The sequence below is a fragment of the Pelophylax lessonae genome (genome assembly GCF_965119305.1).
Source record: "Pelophylax lessonae genome assembly, chromosome: 4".
NCBI classification, from domain to species: domain Eukaryota; kingdom Metazoa; phylum Chordata; class Amphibia; order Anura; family Ranidae; genus Pelophylax; species Pelophylax lessonae.
This window is the reverse complement of record NC_138771.1, coordinates 250309760-250330621: the sequence shown is the minus strand read 5'-3', so window position 1 is coordinate 250330621 and position 20862 is coordinate 250309760. Positions and strand designations below refer to the sequence as shown.

The 20862-nt window shown below is 48.1% G+C and overlaps 1 protein-coding gene across 1 annotated transcript in view; it reads right to left on the bottom strand.

Moving 5' to 3' along the window:
* The window catches only part of PPP1R12A (protein phosphatase 1 regulatory subunit 12A), a 297833-nt gene that overhangs the window by 118102 nt on the left and 158869 nt on the right, over positions 1 to 20862 (bottom strand). The window contains exons 9-12 of the mRNA XM_082254983.1: positions 18119 to 18231; positions 2659 to 2775; positions 1999 to 2214; positions 1631 to 1725 (exon numbers count right to left, since the gene is read on the bottom strand). Of these exons, the coding sequence (XP_082111109.1) occupies positions 1631 to 1725; positions 1999 to 2214; positions 2659 to 2775; positions 18119 to 18231 (541 nt within the window). The remainder of the gene's footprint in view (positions 1 to 1630; positions 1726 to 1998; positions 2215 to 2658; positions 2776 to 18118; positions 18232 to 20862) is intronic.

Here is a 20862-nt window from a genome sequence, read left to right as displayed (position 1 = left end):
CTGGGTAATGTCATCAAAGCCACAGAAACTGCTGTAAACGTATCGAAACAGATGCAGAAATGGATGCAAAAACGGATGAGAAAGTATGTATAAACGGGTAAAATAAGGGATGTTAATGGAACGGAAGATGGATGTAAACAGGGAATAACGTAACTTAAGACAGATGAGGCAATGGGTGATAACTGATGTGTTTTCAACATGGCTAAACGGACGGTGCCCATGTGAAAGCCCAATGTACAGCAGGATGTTTGTTTATATAACAGACTGCAGAAATGTGGGCTATTCCTGTGGTTGATTTTTGCTAACAGTTTTCCACCAGAGATCAGCAAAGACTTTTGGGAAAGTGCAAATCCTTTCTGGTGTGATTCAGACATCAGACTGCAGATTGGTTTAAAATTTAGTGTAAAGTCTGCATTGTGAAGGGAATGTATTTTAAACACAGCCTCGCTTTTACCGTAACCATGTGTTAAACTATGGACTCAATATAAAGATATGGCTTTGCCATCATATTGGGCATATCTCTACAGGGCCTTCAGGGTTTCCACGGTGATGGACCGCATTCTTGGACCTGTATATCACCCTGCTGGTGACAACACATTGCACCAGGTGCCAAAGTGAGAAACCATGCAGGATTCAGGGCCCGAAGTAAACTATATGGGCTGTCCCCACAGCTTGAGATCTGGGTATGACTACCAAGTTTTACAGAGGTTGCACCTAGTGGGATACTCTGCTTCTATATAGGCATTAGAAGACAGGCGTTAACTTTAGAAGAAAATAAAATAATAAAACAAATACTGTTTCCACTGCAAATCAATATGTATGTGAAAGTACTGCCGACATTTCCAACCTCTCTCCCTCTAAAGCATGTGCCAGCATTTTAAGTGGAACTTTAGGCTTCAAAATGAAAATGGGCAGATAGGCAGGATTTTGGATTTTAAATGCAGAAGAGACATGTGTTCTCTTCTGCATTAAGCTCATTACACAAATTCGGCAATACCATATGCACTAGAGTAACGTAGTCTCGGCCTGGCCAATGACCGTGGCCAGGGAGCAATACCCTATAGCCGGCTGCCCAAATATGTCAGTGGCCTGCGTGAGCTCTGTGGATGGCACATCACTGGTTTCAAGGAGACTATAGTTCCGCTTTAACCTTTTATCCTGTAGTGAGAAACCGCTTTCATCAGTCTTCAATATATTAGGCTTCTAAAATTCTTGCAGGTGAAGCTGGTCTAAAGTCTGTTCCTACTGACCAGGGCACACCCCTGAAAATACATTTACCAAGAGCCTTTTTCACCTACACAGCAATGTGGGTAGATGCTTGGAAGTCAAGGCAACAGCACTGTTTTGCTGAGAAATGAAAAAACTCAAAATCAATGCACGTATGTGGGATGGGCCAAAAAAAAGTGCTGCAGACAAGCAGGCAGCTATGACAATACTCGTTGGGGATTCAGTGCAACAGGCACTGTTTAATCCAAAGTTGGAAACACACTGGATATCTGGCAGAATAGGTATTTTTTGTACTTGAGATTTTAAAATGATAAAAGAAATGTGGATGTATTTGAAAGATTTGTTGCATTTATTCTATTTTGCCTGGTCATATGCTTTGAATTCTCTCAATAGCATACATTACCTATTTTCCTTTTCTTCTATGTCAGAAGTACTTGCAAGGCGCCTAGGTATTGTTGGAGCTACGTATGCAAGCCGTGTCCCTCTACCATCTTTCTCCTGAAAACCAAAGCAAAAGCTTGAGTTAATCCATGGCTCAATAAGAGGCAAAGCAAGGATCATGATTAAAGCCTAAAATACACACCACAAAAAAAAAAAAAAAATGGCAATGGGATTTCCATATTCAGATCCTCACACCTTCGTTTACAAGGATTTGTGTATCTCTGCCTAAAGGTATGCTTTAATTTTAAAAATAAAAATGTCTATTTAAAGTTTTCCCTAAAAAAGGTTTGTATGTACTTTGCAAGTCCTTCAATCAGACAGCAAAAATACCTTTTCTTTATTGTCTAGTGTAGAAGAAAGTCTTGGACTTGAGGCAGAACGCATGACACCAGTAAAGTCTCTCTCTTTCTGAGCTTCTTTGGATGCAGTAATCTCAGACAAAGCACCATAACTTCCTGTTTTACGAAGTCCTAAGCGCCATGAGGCTGGAGACTCATCTTTTCTTTCTTCCTCTTTAGGTGATATTTTGGTGGCAGGAGTGGGGAACTGCAAAAACAGAATAGTAAAGATTTGATTTTGCTGCGTAGCCTGATGCTAATGGAACCCAACACCAAAGCAATCAACTAGATTTGCAAAGGCATTTGATCATTTGCTGCAGGTTCTTTGATGGTCACTTAATTCAGGCCTATACAACAGAATAATCTTTGGCATAGAGGTTTATGATTTAAAAACCCAAGTGTGAATCTAAATGGTGTTAAAACATCACTTGAAACAAAATCTAAACACACAGGAAAACTTGTTAATGAAAAAAATAGAAAACCCACTGTTGAAATGAATTTACCACTTTAAATGTTAGATAAGTCATTATGTACAGCACTTATCACCATATAGATTAAAACAGTTAAAAGTCAAAACCATGCACAGTGAGGTAAATCTGATTATATACATTTTGCAACCTGGAACCACAGAAGTGCGCACACTATTCCTCACCATAGACTTGTCACCTTTATTTGGCACAAGGACTATGCCAGTTTTGCGCAAGCCCTGTCTCCATGAAGTAGGATGTGCCGACTCCACCACTGGCATGAAAGGGGCAATGAAATCAAACTGAACCCAAAATAGGCAAGACAGAATAAGATGGAAAGTAAAGAATGAGAAACCGAAAAAAGTACCAATATCTTTTATTGCTTATAACTATCCACATCTTTAAAAGCACCATATTTAAGATATTTGGTAGAACCATTAAGACAGATGCAGTAAATCAAAAGCAAAAAAGGAGCATTACACAAACACCAAAAAAAAAAAAATTCAGTGGGAACCCTAATGTAACTAAAAGTATTTTTGGTTAGTAGGCGTTAGACCCTCATAAATTGTACTGTGGTCTTTGTCCCTGCTAGGGAGATTCAACCCTTTTGTCCACTGTCACAGAAAAGGGGAAACCCTTAAAGTGATTGGAAGACTTCAAACTTATCTGCCTCATGCAATGTGTCCCCGGCCAGCACTCTAGGCTCATCTAACCTGTGTACACCATAGGAAGCCACTTCCTATGGTGAGGTGTGGGCTCGATCCAGAGCCATGCCTTGTGTGTCCATTGCTCTGCCCTCAGCAGGGGCCAACAGTAACCACTGCTCTTGGGCACAATGGTGTTCCACTGCTCTAAGGCACAGCGCTGGATCGAGATTGGGCTCAAGAATTGAGGGGGCTGGCAAGGATTTTACGTTAATGCAGAGAATGCGTTAGGAAAAAAAAAAATTGAGGACATTGGTGACAACTGTGCAAGTGGGGAATACCCCAACTTTAGAGAAATTTTCTCACTTCCTACAGCATTTTCACGACAGGAAGTGAAGAGATCTCCCCACCGGGACAAAGACCGAACAAAATAGACAGGGATAAGTCTTTCCTACTCTACCCAAAAGAAAAAATATATATTGCAGTGCAGTACTTGTATTCTTCGACCATGGGTTACATATTCAGCTACCTTCAGGTAATTGGATACTGGCAAAAACAAATTTACTAGGGCCGCCAAGAGTACCAGGGCCACCCAGAAAGTACCAAATAACTGCCTGAGATTCCAGGGTTTTTTATTTAGCAAGCAATAGGGAGTGATCAAAATGGAGGAGGGGCCTGTAGCCCACTGTGCTTCAAGAAGGAATTTACAGGTAAGAAAAAATAGAATTTTTGTAAGAACTTACCGTAAAACTATTTTCTCTGAGTCCTCTGACAGACGCAGCCTCTTCCAAGTTTCATCACTATTGGGTAATGACGCCCTCTGCAGGAGCAGGCAAGGTAACTTCATTAAAAAAACTTTAACTAGACACACCTTAGGGGCTGTCCCTCTTGACATTACCCTCAGACACTTAGCGCTTACTAATCAGTTTCGTATCAAGTAGTACAAGACAAACAACCCCAAAATAGAGGGGCGGGGGCTGCGTCTGTCAGAGGACTCGGAGAAAATAATTTTACGGTAAGTTCTTACAAAAATTCTATTTTCTCTTACGTCCTTTGACAGACACAGCCTCTTTCAAGTTTCATCACTATTGGGATGTCCCAAAGCAGTGCAGGTATGAGGGGTGGGAAAAGACGCAACCAACAGAACGGTAACGTGCCAACAAGGCCAGCGTCCGTGGCGTCTGCCAGAGGATCTCGAGCCCCGGTCACGAACCTTTCCACCTTTTTGTTGAGACGCTAACAGATCCACATCCGGAGTCCCCCACCGGGCACACAGGAGCCGAAACACAGCCGAGTGCAGTGACCATTCCCCCTGATCCAAGGACTGACTACTCCGATAGTCCGCCTGCCAGTTCACCACTCCAGGAATGTGAACAGCAGAGATAGCTGGAACGTGGCCTCGGCCCAAGACAGAATCTCGGCCACTTCCTTGGCCGTCCAGGCACTCCTGGTACCCCTTTGGTGATTGATGTAAGCCACAGCCGTGGCATTGTCGATTTGAACCTGAACAGGGCGACCGCGCAACCGAGTCGCCCAATGGAGCAGTACTCCACCCCAGCCCGTCAGGCTGGCATCCGTGGTGATCACTGTAAACAACAGGGGCAGAAAGGACTTGCCCTGGTTCAGAGTGGTTGACAGAACCCACCATGAAAGCTCCGTCCTCGTGAGATGGCTCAAACACACCATCCTGTCCAAGGACTGGGGATCCCTGTTCCATTTGACAAGAGTCTCTGCAGAGTCCTTGTGTGAAACTGGGCAAATGGGATCGCCTCGAAAGCCGAAACCATCAGCCCCAGGGACCTCATGCAAGTCCGCAGGAAGGAAAGATTGTTGTCCCTTGAGGGACCTGATCTCGCCCTGCCAAGTCTGAAGTTTTTCCTCCGGGAGGAAAACCTTCGCTTGAGCAGAGTCCAGGACCATTCCCAGACATTGCAGACGTACTGACGGAGTCAGTGCCGACTTCTGGAAGTCGATGGTCCACCCCAACTCCTGGAACGTCTGAACCGTGACCGTCAGATCGCCCGACAGAGTGGCACACAAGCTCGCCCTCAACAAGAGATCGTCCAGATAACCGAGGTCCACAATCCCCTCCTTGCGCAGCAGAGCCAGCACTGGGGCCAAAACCTTGGTGAAGACCCTGGGAGCCGAAGCTAGACCAAAGGGTAATGCCACAAATTGAAAGTGCTCCTCTGCCACTGTGAATCAGCGATACTGCTGATGACCTTCATGGACACGGATGTGCAGATACGCATTTTTTTAACCATATAAACGACCAGCCGACCCAGTACATGTATGGCGCTCACCTGGGAGGAGCTGAGGGGCGAGTGTGCGCCGCGCTCCTGCTCGTCAGCTGGGAAGCCAGTGCGTGAGACAGGCGGCTCCGATGGCCGCCAGCCACTCGCTATCTCCCCCCGCTGACAGAGAAGGACAGACGGCTGATGTAAACAGCCGTCTGTCCTTTTCCCTGAGATGATCACAGAGACCATGCGATTCTGCTATATAGGATCGCATGTCTCTATGGTCATCTCACAAGCCTAACCCGCCTACAGTTAGAATCACTCCCATAGGCTTACATTTAACCCATTGATCACTGATCGTATTAACCCCTTCCCTGCCAATGGCATTATTACAGTAATAGTGCATATTTTTAGCACTGATTACTGTAGTAATGTCACTGGTACCTCCAAAAGTGTCAAAAGTCATTTAGGGGTCCAATCTGTCCGCCGCAATCCCGCAAAAAAAAATAAGGCAGATCGCCGCCATTACTAATAAAAAAAAAAAAAATCTCTCATAGTTGGTAAACACAATAACTTTTGCGCAAACCAATCAACATATGCATATTGCTATTTTTTTTTTTACAAAAAATATGTAGCAGAAAAATTGGCCAAAAATGTTAAAAAATTTTGATTTTTACTTTTTTTATTTTTGGGACTGTTATATAGCACAATGTAAAAACATTGTTTTTACATTGGACAACAGTCCACTACATGGACAACAGAAAAAGCTCAACTGGAGCAACAACCCAGGAAAGCAAACAACAAGGGGGAAACAACCCCAACAGCCAGGGATCCGCAAAACTAGGGTCCCCCTTAAGGCACTGCCGCACACAGAACTTTGCGGCCAAAGGAGGCATCTGCCGATGCCAGAACAAAGTTTGTAGAACTTTGAAAAGGTGTGCACTGACGACCAAGTCGCAGCCTTGTACACCTGGGCCACTGAAGCCTGATGCCGGAAGGCCCAGGACGCAATCACCACTGTCTGATCCATTTTGAAATGGTCGCCGCAGACGCAGCCATACCCTTCCGAGGTCCCTCAGGAAGGACAAAAAGAGAATCCAACTTCCGAAAGGATTCAGTGGACGACAGGTAAACCCTGATCGCCCTGACAACATCCAAGGAATGTAAGGCAAACTCCTTAGGATGTTTAGGATTCGCACAAAGCGAAGGCAGAACAATGTCCTCATTAAGGTGGAAATCAGAAACCACCTTCGGAAGAAAAGACTGGTTTGGTCCAGACCACCTTATCCCTATGAACCACCAGGTAAGGGGAGTGGCAGGACAAGGCCGCCAACTCCAACACTCTGCGTGCAGAAGTGATCGCCACCAGAAAAGTAACCTTTTCGACAGCAGAGGCAGAGAAATTTCCCTGATGTTTTCAAAGGGAGGACGTTGCAAAAACGGACAGAACTAAGTTCAAGTCCCAAGGAGGTAGAGGCCCCCTGGTCCACACCGATTTGTAGGAAGGCTAACACCCTCGCCACCGAGTAGGAACGAGGGAAACCTCTGGATTCCCACCAGGCAAAATAAGCCTTCCAGGTACGGTAATAGATCTTACCGGACGAGGCTTTCCTATCCTTAAGCAAAGTAGGAATGACCTCAGATGAGACCCCTGACTCTCAGGATCTGGCTTTCAACAGCCACGCCGTTAAAGCCAGCGACTGTAAAGCAGGATGGAAGATCGGCCCCTGAGACAGTAGATCGTCTCGTAACAGCAGCCGCCATGGAGGCTCAACGGCCAGTTGAATGATGTCTGTGTACCAAGACCGGCGCGGCCAGTCCGGTGCCACCAGAATCACCAACTTCGGTTCCGAGACCAACCTGCGGAGGAACCTGGACAACACCTGAATCGGGGGAAAGGCATATATCAGACAATATCGGTGCCAAGGCACCACCAGCGCATCCGAGGCATCTGCCAGAGGATCGCACGTTCTTGCCACGAACCTTGTTGTTTAACTGGGACGCGAACAGATCCACATCCGGGGATCCCCATCTCGCACACAGCATTTGAAATACCTCCTGGCGCAAGGACCATTCCCCCTGGTCCAGGGTCTGGCGGTTCAGATAATCGGCCTGCCAATTCTCCACACCTGAAATGTGAACTGCCGAAATCGCCGGGGCGTGAGTCTTGGCCAAAGACAGAATACTGGTCAATTCCTGGGCCGCCCGGGCACTCCTGGTGCCCACTTGGTGATTGATGTAAGCAACCGCAGTGGCATTGTCCGTCTGCACCCGTACAGGGCGGCCCTGAAGACGCTCTGACCAATGGAGCAGGCACAGCCTGATCGCTCTCAATTCCAACATGTTGATCGGTAGAAAAGATTCCTCCACCAACCAAGTGCCCTGGACAGTGCCCTGGACAGACAGGTTGCCCAGGACGCCACCCCAGCCCGGCAGGCTGGCATCCGTGGTAATCACCGTCCACAGCAACGGCCGGAAGGATTTTCCCATCCGCTACAGCCGAGGACTGGAGCCACCACAGAAGAACCACTCTGGTTTGGCGACTCAGACACCCTCAGGTCCAAGGACTGAGGAAGCCTGTCCCATCTGGCCAGTATCTCCGCCTGGAGAGAGACCGCGTGTGAAACTGTGCAAACGGTATCGCCTCGAAGGCTGGATACCATCAATCCCAGGGACCGCATACAGGTCCTGAGTGACTAGGATTCGTTGTCCCTGAGGGACCTGACCTCGTTCTGCAGTGTCCAGAGCTTTCCCAAATATGGGAGCCGAACCGGAGACAGTCGACTTCTGAACGTTGATGGTCCATCCGAACTCCTGTAGCGTCTGAACCGTAGTGGACAGATCGCGCAGCAGGCTCTGACTGGCACTCGAGCTTAACAGGAGATCATCCAGATAACCCATGACGGCAATGCCCTGTGCCCGTAACAGGCCCAGAACAAGAGCCAGCACTTTGGTAAATACCCTTGGAGCCAAAGCGAGACCGAAAGGCAACGCCACGAACTGATAGTGTTCCTCCGCGATAGCGAATCTGAGGTACCTCTGATGACCCTTGAAAATGGGGGAAGTGTAAATACGCATCCTTCAGGTCAATAGAAGCCAGGAAGTCTACTGGAATCAGGGAGGCCACCACTGAGCGGAGCGATTCCATGCGGAACTTTTGGACGCGCCCGAAGCGGTTGAGAGTAAAACCCCCGAAATCTGTCCCGATGCGGCACCATGATGATTACCCCCTGGGCGAGTAGATCTGCACTGCCAGATGAAGATCTTGCAACCGATCTGGGGTCAAATGAAGATTTGAGGGAAAGAATCTGTCCCCTGGTCGCGAAAGGAATTCGATCTTGTAACCTGATTGAATAATTTCCTGAACCCACCTGTCCGGAATCGGGAGCAGCCAAAGTTGGAGGAAACCACGCAGACGTCCCCCCCCACCCCTGAAACGGGTGAGGGCACCCCTTCAAGCAGTGGCGGACTGTGCCGCCGTACCAACCTGGGCGGCTTTTGGCTTGCACCCCCAGGGCTTTCTCTGGCCACCCTGGCCCTTGAAAGGTTTCCCCTTGTCCTGCGCCTTGAAGGCACGAAAGGACCCCTGATTTGATTTAAAGGAGGGGCCCCTAGGATTCTGGGTCAACAGAGTGCTCTTGCCCCCAGTAACACCTTTAACCAATTCAGCCAGGGATTCTCCAAAAAGACGAGACCCAGCATAAGGGATGTCAGACACCGTCTTCCTGGATATCTGGACCAGCTTTTCAACCAAATCAATCGGCGATTAAGTACTGCGACACTAGATAAGCGCGCAGCTAATGGGGCCTGATTCAAGGCCGCATCGCACAAATACATGACCCCTTGATAAATCCGGTCCACCATCTCCAAGCTAGTAGGAGGGGGGGCAGAATCAGCCACGAGGGTGCGTCTGAGCACATTGGTCCAATCCACCACGGCTTGAGCCACCATGACAGAGGCGAAAATAGGTTTCAGCATGGAACCCGCCACCATGTAGGAATGTCAGGCAAGAGATTCCAGCCTCCTAGCCGTAGGATCCCCAACACCGGAGAATCCTCGTTGGGAACCAGAGTGGCACTGTTCAATCTGGCCACAGTGTGATCCACTTTGGGAGCCACAGACCAGCACAAATCCGTAGGAGACGCAAAGGGGTAGAGGAGTTGAAACTTCTTTGGCACCACAAAAGTGCGCTTCAAGTTGCGCCATTGTTCATTCACAGTTTCGTGAAACTCAGTGGGGCAAGGGACTACCTGCGCCGCCTTACGGGATCTGTGGGTACCAAAAGAGTACCGTTTTCCCGGAGGATTGGGCTCATCCTCTAATTGTAGTGTTTCCTTAACGGCAATGATCAGCGCATCCATAGCTGCGCGGGCCTCGGCCGACCCAGGGGGGGAAATCATCCACCCCCGCAACCTCCGCCTCCCCCTCAGACTGAGAAGAGCAAGACTCAAGGGGCACACTATCTACGGCAACCATGTCAGATTCAGAAGAGAAAGAGAAAGCCTAGGCCTTTTTCTAGTATCCCGTTCAGTCATCAAAAGATCCACTTTGGATGCTAAAGTCGCAAGTGCGGCAGTCAGAGCAGAAGATTCAGAGGAACCTGAATCATCCACCAAAGCTGGGGACAATTTGCTGTCCCGGCAATCCATAATAAAAAAAAATGTTTTTTTCTTCAAGGTACTGGCCCTTTATGCGCACCGCGATCCCCCGCATTACACCGCTATGGAGGATTCTGCAAGCAGACCCCCAAACAGGAATAAGCTGACAGCCAGGAGGTATTCCCACAAAAAAAACAGCAAAGACAGACCCCACAAGTGTTACCACTGCCTGCCGATCTCCTCTGTACAGAAAAGGGAAGTGATGCCACCGCAGGAGGCTAAACTAGGACTTCAGACTAAAGAAACATGGTTGCCCATAGAAGTAATGGGAGGCTCCGGGAAAACGGCAGCCGACATGTGCTCAGGAGAACACATCGCCACACACAAGATGGCACCGTAAGGCGCCAAAATAAACTACATTGCTGCAGAAGCGCCCACAGTGAAGCCAGCATGCTGCCCACACCTAAAATGGCGGACCGGCGGTTTTTAACCCCGCAGCGGTCGCCGCACGTGTCTGCATCTCCACACACACCATAAAGTGTCACTTAGGAGAGGGACCCCCACAAACAAACCCACATAGCGAACTAGCTGAGTTAGAGCCCCCGCAGGGACCGGGAGAAAGGGAGCCCCAAAAACACAGACATTAGGGGATACCACAGACACAGGACTGCCAGCCCCAGACAGAGGTCCCACATAGAATGTACTTACCGTACCCGATGACGTGGGTGCCTCACATCGACGGGAAACCTCCCACCCCAGATGGCGGGGGTGCCGTCAGCCAAAAAACGCAGGACGCTAGCAACGCACGGAACCGTGGGTGAGACGTCCAAGCGAGGTGGGCACCTCGCAGGCTTGCATCCCTGAGGACAGGTCGTTTGCGAGGCAAGGGCGTACGCATAGCCTGCTAAACGCTCGATGGCGGAATGGGATTCCAGTGCGACTCCCAGCTCCACGACGCCGTCATCCTCTTGAAGTGACTAACTAAATGCTGAGAAAAACAGCTAGTAATGCAAAGAAAAAAACGCATTTGCAGAAATAAAATCATAAAAAAAAAATAGAAGGCGGCTGAGACTGTAGCCCCAGCACAGGGAGAGCCTCTCTCACTCCTAACTAGGCAGAAGACAAACTGAGTTGGGATGGCTGATAGCAGGGGGGTATTGGACCAGTGGGACAGCCCCCATAGGTGTGTATGTAATTACTTTGTTTTTAACAAGTCTTATGCCTAGATTGCTCCTATGGATAAGAGGTCAATACCCATTGGTGAAGACTGAGTGGGCGGCGACTGTCAGAGGACGTAAGAGAAATCCCCTTGACTTAAAGACGCCACCACCGACCGGATGGCTTCCATCCGGAACTTCTGCACCCACACAAAGCGGTTCAGTGACTTGAAGTCCAGAATCGGACGAACCTTGCCCTACTTCCTGGGCACTGTGAACAGGTTTGAATAAAACCTACAAAATCTCTCCTGCTATGGAACCGGGACAATAACGCCATGAGTAAGAAGATCTTGCACAGCCTTTTTGAGAGCCGTCAGGCGATCGGGAGACAGAAGGAGATTTGATAGAAAGAACCTATCCGCGAAGCGGGATCGAAATTTGATCTTGTACCCTAAACTAATCAGTTCGTAAACCCATTTGTCCTGAATTAGGGACAACCAGGGTTCCTTAAAGTAACGCAGATGTCCCCCCCACCCCTGAAAACGGGCGAGGGCGTCCCTTCATGCGGAAGACGACTGGGCCGCAGCACTGGACTGAATGGCCTTGGGCTTACCAGACCCAGGGTTTCTTGTAACCGCCGGAGGCCTTGAAGGATTTTCCTTTTTCCAGCACCCGTGAGACACGAAAGGGCCCCCAATGAGCCTTGAAGGAAGGACCCTGCCGCATGCGGGGGGATTCACCCTTCGCGGATTGGGGCAGGAGGGTACTCTTACCCCCTGTGAGACCCTTGACAATATCATCCAAGGAGTCTCCAAAAAGACGTTCCCCCCAAATAGGGGATATCAGACACGGTCTTTTTAGAGGCATGGTCTGCCGACCAGCTCTTCAGCCACACCATGCAGCGGAGTGCAACCCCCACCGCAGACAATCTTGCGACCAAGGGAGCCTCGTCCAGGGCCGCGTTACACAGATACACCATGGCCTGGGCCATTTGGTCCGTGAGCCCAATGAGATTCGGAGGAACCGACTCAGCCACCAAGTTGCGCCTAAGCACCTTAATTCATTCCGTAACCGTCTGAGACCAGCACAGAAGCGAACACCGGCTTGAGGAGTGAGCCCACCACCAAGTACATGTGGCCGGAAAGTGACTCCATGCGCCTATCCATCGGGTCATTAAACACCGGGGAGTCCTCCACGGGAGCCACTGTGGATTTATTCAACCTGGAAACAGTGTGGTCCACTTTAGGTGACACCGTCCAGCGATTGGAAACAGGGTCTGCAAAGGGGTAACGGCGTTGAAAACACTTAGGAACCACCAGCACATGCTTAACGCGACGCCACTGTTCGTTCACGATATCGTGAAACTCCTCAGGGCAGGGGAAAACCTGACCCGACTTCTGGGCTTTGCGGAACCCCGAAGGAAACCCGCATACCTGACAGGGTGGGCTCATCATCAAATGTTCAAAGTCTCCCTAACGGAGCGAACAAGTGCTTCAACCAAAGCGCATTCCCTCGCTGCAGCGGACGAGGACTCCTCCCCATCTGAGAGTACAGACAGGGTGCTCTCAGGGAGGGCAATGTCCGTGGCAACCATGTCAGGCTTTGAATCATAAGACAGAGGGCTTTGGACGTTTTTAATCATTACCTTGTGACATGAGATCAACTTTGGACGCCAAAGTTTCAATGGCTGCAGATAAAGAAGCTAGGGAAGGTGATCCGGATGTACAAACAAGATCAGGGGTGAAATTGTCACCCTGGGACTCCATATTAGCAGAAATATAAAAAAGGAACACTGGCCCTTTAAATTGGCGATTGCGGTGCACACCGCCATCCCGCGCTGCTAGAGTTCCCCTTTATATTGCTAGATAACTGAGAAAGCAATGTGACTAAGAAGAAATGCCCAAAAAGCAATAAAACCCCCTATAGTGCCAGAGAGAGAGAGAAAACAAACTGCTCTCCACGCTTCCACTGCAGCAACTGAATGATGGCTGAAATTACCTAAACCACTAGAGGACGAACAGCACCCTGAGCTACACAAACATGGATGCAAATAGAAAGTATATGGGGGAAAACAGGAAAAATGGCCGTTGACCTTACAATGAGGCTGCCCACATCCAAGATGGCGCCATTACCCAATAGTTTTTTCACTATTTCACAGGAGCAGACACTTAGAGCTTACTAATCAGTTTCTTGCTGCCTATCTCAGGAGTAGGCCCTAGAATACCCCTGCTGGGACTCCGGTCTCCGTTTTTATTTTTATTTTCCCACTCACTAACGCTAGTCAGGGGGATCCTCCTAGTTAACTACAAGCAACAGCCGGGCTGGGCTTCGCACTGGATAATCACGATCCTTATGGTACCCCAGCCTGGCCTACGAGCGTGCACAGGTTGTGGTCTGCCCAGGCCTCGCCACGATGGTGCCCCGACAGATGGGGACGAGCCTACGGGGATTTTTTTCTTCGCCGGGATGCACCAACCCTGGAACGTTGCAGCGTCCCTTCTTGCCTGACAGTGCCCCCACTGAGGGTGGGAGGCAAGCTGTATCGGAGCGGAGCCCGTGGTCCATGGTATGGTGAGTGATGCTACCCCCCGTTGTGGGCCCACTCCTAGGGATGTCAGAGCTGTGGTCTCTGGGCAGATACTGCCCCCCTACTCCATATGGGGACGCTCTCACGGCACCCACTGGATCCTCAATCAGCCTAGGGTAGATAAGATCTTCACCTCCTGGATGGACTTTAACGCTCTTCTCATTGCAATTTTTAACCAGATACATTGTAAATTGTGTACTCATATTACCATGTTTTGTTACTGTATGTTTCTTGAAACTCAATAAAAATGATTGAAAGTAAAACTCTGTAAATAGACAATGCATTCCACAATCAAAATACAGTGCAAAAATCAATATAAAAAAAATATAACAGTGAATCAATAAGCGAGTCCCAATATTCAGATTTAAACTTCAATAAATCGACAGTGCTTCAATGGCCTCCCGTGATCAAGTGCAGGTGCTCCTTAAGTACATAAAAAGTGCTTTTTTGTGCCCCACACAGATGTAAACTCACCAGAATTATTTGAACACCTATCTATAGTATGGTCAATATATGCTTGAGGGGCAATCCTCTGGTAAATCTATCTGTATCCAATAGCTTGTATACTCTAATCGACCATCATGCTTGGAAAGGAAGGGTAACAGGAAAAAGGTTTAGAGTAAAACCGTAAGCTTTATTTATTAAAAAAAGTGGTATACGGTATTGAATTTGCTTGCTGTTGTGCCCTTTAACCTGGCACTGGGTGTCAACAGGGTTGTGTGTGGGGATGATGGCCGCTCCTCCCACTGTCATCCCCACACACGTTGTTTACACCCAGTGCCAGGTTATAGGGCACAACAATATATTTCCTGTTATTTACAGAGCCAGGGGACAGGCTGCACATGCTCAGTTTGGTGTGTATTGCCAGAGTTTTTTTTTTTCTGGGAGAATGCATGTGATCAGCACAGGGCCAAATAGTACAGTCCAGACAGAGGGTCAGGGGTCCTGCATTCTTATAGGACAATTGTGGGAGAAGGAAAACTCCTCTTACAGGCTTTAACCAGACATTCATAGAAGTCACAAGACTGCTATATACTACTGATGAGAAAAGGTTAGCAGTTGATATTTACTAAAATGATTGCATTTCCTTTTCTGTGTACAGTGGGCGACCAGATATAGTGAATGCAGGGTCCTGGGTTTAGTAACACTTTAAAACTGCATATTGGCACTCACTTATTGATTCACTATATTTCCCTTTATATTCAATTTTTCACTGATTAAATTGTACAATGCACGGTCTATATACAGAGTTTTACGGAATTTATGTCTTGTGTAGGCATATATGAAGCTGAAGCATTCACATACATTAGAACTGATACATATTCAAATATCCAAAAGCGCAGAGCATATTTTTTTATTAACTCTGCTGATCAACACTTAAGATCCCTCACATGTGTACAAAACATGATTTAAATGAGAATGTAAAAGGAAAGGATTGTGGATTTTGCGGAGGCTGCCACAATCCAAATCATGTGAACTTTAGAGCAGAAGACTCAGGAACTGGTCAAGTCAAATTAGTTTAGCCAACTTTTTAAGAAAACTCAAAGACCTTTTAGTGTGAGAATAACTGACCCTGGGGTTCTTCAGAGTAGATTCTTTTACTGGTTTCTCCTATGTTAATAAGGAGGGAGACAATGGGGAAGTTTAGGTTTGCAATCATGGTCCAGTTGACAAGTATTCCAGGAAGCGGCTGCTGCACCCTCAGCAATAGCAGATAAGAATTCAATTATTGTAGCAAATTAACTGGAGCCCCAAAAGTGCCCCAAAAAGGAGCAGACATACCAGATAGTGAGAGTCAGACATCTGGAACAAACTTAACCCCAGGGAATGTTGCACAGAGGCTTCTCACAGGATCCTTCCTACATGCAGGTGTTAAGGCCCCCATACCCCATTCAAAACCACCTCTCTAAGATACGGCCCGCTGACAAATTACAGGGACCCTGGAAAAATAGTGATCTGTCAGCTGAGAGGCACCAAGTCAAAAGACCACTAGGGTGCTGGTGGTCTGAAAGAGAATCCTTGTTCGGCTAGTGCCCCGACACCCCCAACAGTAAGGTAATGAAAAGAATTTACTGTGACGAGAAATTCCATCACAAGGCACTTTTGCGAACTGTAGTCCCACACGGTGGAGATTTGCTGCGACCTGAAATCAACCATTACCACTGCAAGCTTTAGCCTTGCACCACTGGGAGATGCTGTGACATGTAGTTTCACAGCCTCTGCCCCTTCACTGTACCCAGGTGCATGTGTCACAACAGGCTGCTAGGGGACTTTCGCCCATCTGTGACGACATATTCTGTCCAAGCTATATGCAGCTCAGAGAGCAAAGCGATTAAGGGGCAGAGAGAATGTAGAGCCTCCTATGCTGCCTGCATCACCAGCAGCAACCCCTTACAATTAAAGAGCCCATGGGGAAAAAAAAAAACACTGCCTAGTCACCTTGCCTTCCACCTGAGGTTGGGGATCACTGGCCAGGGCACATGACCAGCATGGGCTACCACAGGGCACTCACTATTTCTGCTGCAGGGCCCCCCCCCCGAGCTCCAATCTTCATCACGGCAGGCTTCACCACAGGGGCCTTCAGGGTCTCTACTCTCTGAAAAAAGATCACTGCCCTAGACCAGTCCCCGCAAGGCAATATTATTGCAGAGGGTCCTGTTATGCACTGTCCAGCGCTAATTGGTGACATTGCAGGCCATCATCGCATGTCCAGTGCGAGGGTTCAGGTATAATTTCTGAGAGAAATGAAAAGCCGGAAGACAAGAATGTCCATATGAAGTCAGTCTCCTAATCCCAGCTGGAGTGATTGAGAAGCTAGCTAATTTCTAGCAGCTGCAGAGACATGACCATCATATAAACACTAGCAAAAAAGCTAGGGTGAGCAGAGTTATATGGGTGTATTATGTGGGCAGCCCTCGCAAGATTTTAATTTTTTTACTAGTATCCAAACCCTAAAAGGTATATAACCCATGCTCTATTAAAACAAGTCCTGTGTCATACTTAGGACAAAATTTAGCAGTGAAAAACAAAAGTATCCTACTGGGTAGCCCAACGTTGAAACAGCCAGACCTTTCAGTTAAAGCGGAGTTCCACCCAAAAGTGGAACTTCCGCTTTAGGGAGTCCTGACCCCCCGACATGCCACATTTGGCATGTCATTTTTTGGGGGGGGGAGCGGGTACCTAGTTTTGACAGGTACCCGCTCCCACTTCCGCTCGGAGCGCCGCGGCGCCCTGAGCGGAAGTTCTCCTCTCCCCCTCCCTCCCTGCAATCTTCTGGGACACGTCAGAGGTCCCAGAAGATTGCCGGCCAATCACTGCGCGCAGCGCGACTCGCGCATGCGCAGTGGGTACCCGGCTGTGAAGCCGCAAACTGTAACAGCCGGGTGCCCACAGCAGTGATGCCGGCGCCGAGGGAGAGGATCGAGGCTTCCGGCGGCCGCATCGCTGGACCGTTGGACAGGTGAGTAAATGGCTGGAACTCCGCTTTAATAGAAACGCTGTTTGAAGTATGGTACAAGAAACATCACACTCACAAAAAGCATAACATATGGGTTTTTTTTAACCATTTGCATACTTTAACAAAAATTAGTTTCTTCAATGCATTCATTTATCATAGAGGTGCTGAAAACAGAGGCTTTAACCAGCTCAGCTATTTCGATGTACGTAGTACATGGCTGTAGTAGCAGCCATTAGTTTGTGCTGATTTTCTTTAGCTGACTACCAGGCTTTAAAGTAAAAGTGACCCGACGGCTGTATAGCCATCGATCATTTTAACAGTTCGTGCAGTACAACTACTACAACACACTTGTGGTGGGAGTCTGAGGCAAGGGACAGTGAAAGAGCAATGAAAGGGTCAAGGGTGAATAGAATTCAGAGAGGCAGAAAGCCAATGGTTAAAAAGGTATCCATAAACAGACAATGCAAATGATGGGGTGAAAATCAGAGGATTCTGAGATTTAAATGAAACCTAGAAATGCCCTTTTGTAGGCCTATACAAAAATAAAATACTATACGTTTCCAAACAGCACTGTATACTGTAAGCCCACATTCACACTACCGCGGCACGACTCTGTACTATTTCGGGGGCGACCTGTGAAGTCCCGTGCACCGCGACTTCAGAGCGACTTGCACGGACTTCATATAATGAATGTCTATGCAAGTCGCTCCGAGGTCGCCCTGAAGTAGTACAGGACCCTTTTTCTAAGTCAGAGCGACTTGTGTCGCTCCTATTAGAACGGGTCCTGTAGCAGTCAATGCACCGCGAGGGACCACGACTTGTCAGGCTGACAAGTCGCGTTAGTGTGAATGGACTGTAACGCATACAAATATGAAATTCAGGGTCAAGGAAACGCACAACTCTCTAAGGCACATTTAAGCTTAGGGAACAAAGACAAATCTTCACATATCACACATCTGATTTACCTTCTTTACTGGTGATGTTGGTGTGATCTGTCCAGATGCCACAGAAGGTACAGCTGTTCCAGTGGTAGTTTGAGATCTGATATTTGTACTATTTGTAGACTGTTTGGTTTTATCTACATTTGGAAAGAAGTCAAGAGAAAAAATGCATTAGTAAATTAAGGACATTTTTTATTACAAAAGCATTTAACCAGAAGAGGGCAGCATTAAATCAGATAATTTTAACATCTAACATATGAGCATAGATTTGAAAATGGCTAAAAATAATCCTAAAAACCTGTCAAATTGCACTTAAACATTCCGGTAGCACGCCATCACAAAACTGAAAAATTTTAGACAGGTAATTAACATCTGTCCCATTGGATGATTTTGCCTCAACCTGCTCAGCAGAGGTTTAGGAAAAATAGTATTTTTGTAAGAACTTACCATAAAATTCCTCTGACAGTCAAAGCCCGAATCCTTCACGGGTGGGTAATGCGCCTCTCTGCAGGAGTAGGCTAGGCAGTGAAAAGGTTAACAAAACTTTACACGACACACCTCTAGGGGGCTGTCCCTCAGCCATTACCCATCAGCCACTAGGTGCTGCTCTTCAGTTTCGTAGCAAGCAGTACAGGAAAACATTCAACCCCCAAAAAATAGAGGGGCGGGTGCTGCGACTGTCAGAGGACTCAGAAAATAATTTTACACCAAGTTCTTACAAAAATTCTATTTTCGCTTATGCCCTCTGACAGTCGCAGTCCGTTCAGTAATCCTTCATATGTGGGATGTCCCAAAGCAGTGTACGTGTGAGGGGTGGGAAGACGTAACCAAAGAAAAGGCAACGTGTCAACCAGGCCAGAGAAAAAAACTGAGTCAACAGGGCAACAGAAGCTCAACAGGAGCCAACACAGAACAAAAAAATACCCCAGAAAGAGACATAACACGTCTCTTCTAACAACCGCCGCGCTCAAAAGCTTGCGACCAAAGGAAACATCTGAAGGATGCCATCATATCAAGTTTGTAGAATTTTAAGAAAGTGTGCACAGACGACCAGGTCGCACTTTACACACCTGAGCCACAGAAGCCTGATGGTGAAATGCCCCAAGAGGCACTGGCATCTCTAGTAGACTGAGCCCTCACAGGGAAAGGAGGCACCTAACCCTGGATTGAATAGGCCTGAACAGTCAGTCCGATCCATTTAGAAACGGTTGCAGTGGACGCAGCCGAACCCTTCCGAGGTCCCTCAGGAAGGACAAAACAGGGAATCAGACTTCCTAAAAGACACCGTGGCAGACAGGTAAACCCTGACTGCCTGGACCACTTCCAAAGAATGCAAGGCAAATTCCTTGGGCTTCGCCCAAGCGAATACCACCTTGGGGAGAAAAGACTGATTGGGTCGCAAGACCACTTTATCCCTAAGAACCACCAGAGAAGGAGAACGGCAAGATAGAGCTGCCATTTCGGACACTCTGCGAGCAGAGGTGTGGCCACCAGAAAAGCAACTTTCTGGGACAACTCAGGCAGAGCTATTTCTCTGATGTTCCCAAAGGGTAAGCCGTTGTAAAATGGACAAAAACCAAATTCAGGCCCCAGGGAGACAAAGGATCACCCCACGGGGGAGCCAGATGATGCACCCCTTGAACAAAGGTGCGAATCGAGGAATTAGTTGCCAAGGGACGCTGGAAGAAAATGGCTAAGGCCTACCTACTGACCTTTGCTCACAGTTAGCGCCAAGCGCTGATTCCCACCTTCCTGCAGGAAGGCCAAAACCCTCGCCACCGAAAAGGAGCGAGGATGAAACCCTTGCGACACACACCAGGCAATATACGCCTACCAAGGACGATTGTAAATCTCCCTGGAGGTAGTTTTCCGAGCCTTCAGCAAGGTAGGAATGACAGCATTCGAGAAGCCCTCGTTTTTCAAAACCTGGCTATCAACAGCCATGCCGTTAAAGCCAGAGACTGGAAAGCAGAATGGAAGATCAGCCCTTGAGACAGCAGATCGTCTCTCAGTGGAAGCCGTCAGGGAGGCTCGACGACCATCCGTCTGCGTACCAGACCAACAGGCCCAGTCTGGGGCCACCAGAATTACCAGCACACGTTCCTACGCCAACCGGCAGAGGAACCTGGACAGCAATTTAATCGGAGGGAATGCATAAAACGGCCGATACTGGTGCCAGGGCACCACCAACGCGTCCATGACAACCACCAGAGGATCTTTCTACCTCGTCATTGAGACGGGACGCGAACAGATCCACGTCCGGATTCCCCCACCGGGCACACAGGAGGCGAAACCTCAGGATGCCGGGATCATTCCCCCTGGTCCAAGGACTAGCGACTCAGATAGCCCGCCTGCCAGTTTCCCACTCCCGGAATGTGAACAGCCGAAATCGCTGGAACTTGTATCTCGGCCCAAGACAGGATCTTGGCCACTTCCTTGGCCGCCCGGGCACTCTTGGTGCCCCCATGGTGATTGACGTAAGCCACCAATGAACTCCGAGAATTTGATTTTACTGTAAGTCAAAAATACCATTTTCTCTTTTGTTCATGGATGAACCCCAAGAGACTCACACCACGTGATGCAAGTCTTCCACGTACGAAGGCAGAACTTCCTAGAAGTAGATTTCCTAGCTTTCAACAGCGTTGGAATCACCGACTCAGACAAACCTCTATCCTTCTGCACCTGGCGTTCAACAGCCAAGCCATCAAAGCCAGCGATTGTTAAGCAGGATGGAAGATTGGCCCTTGGGACAACAGATCCTCAGAGAG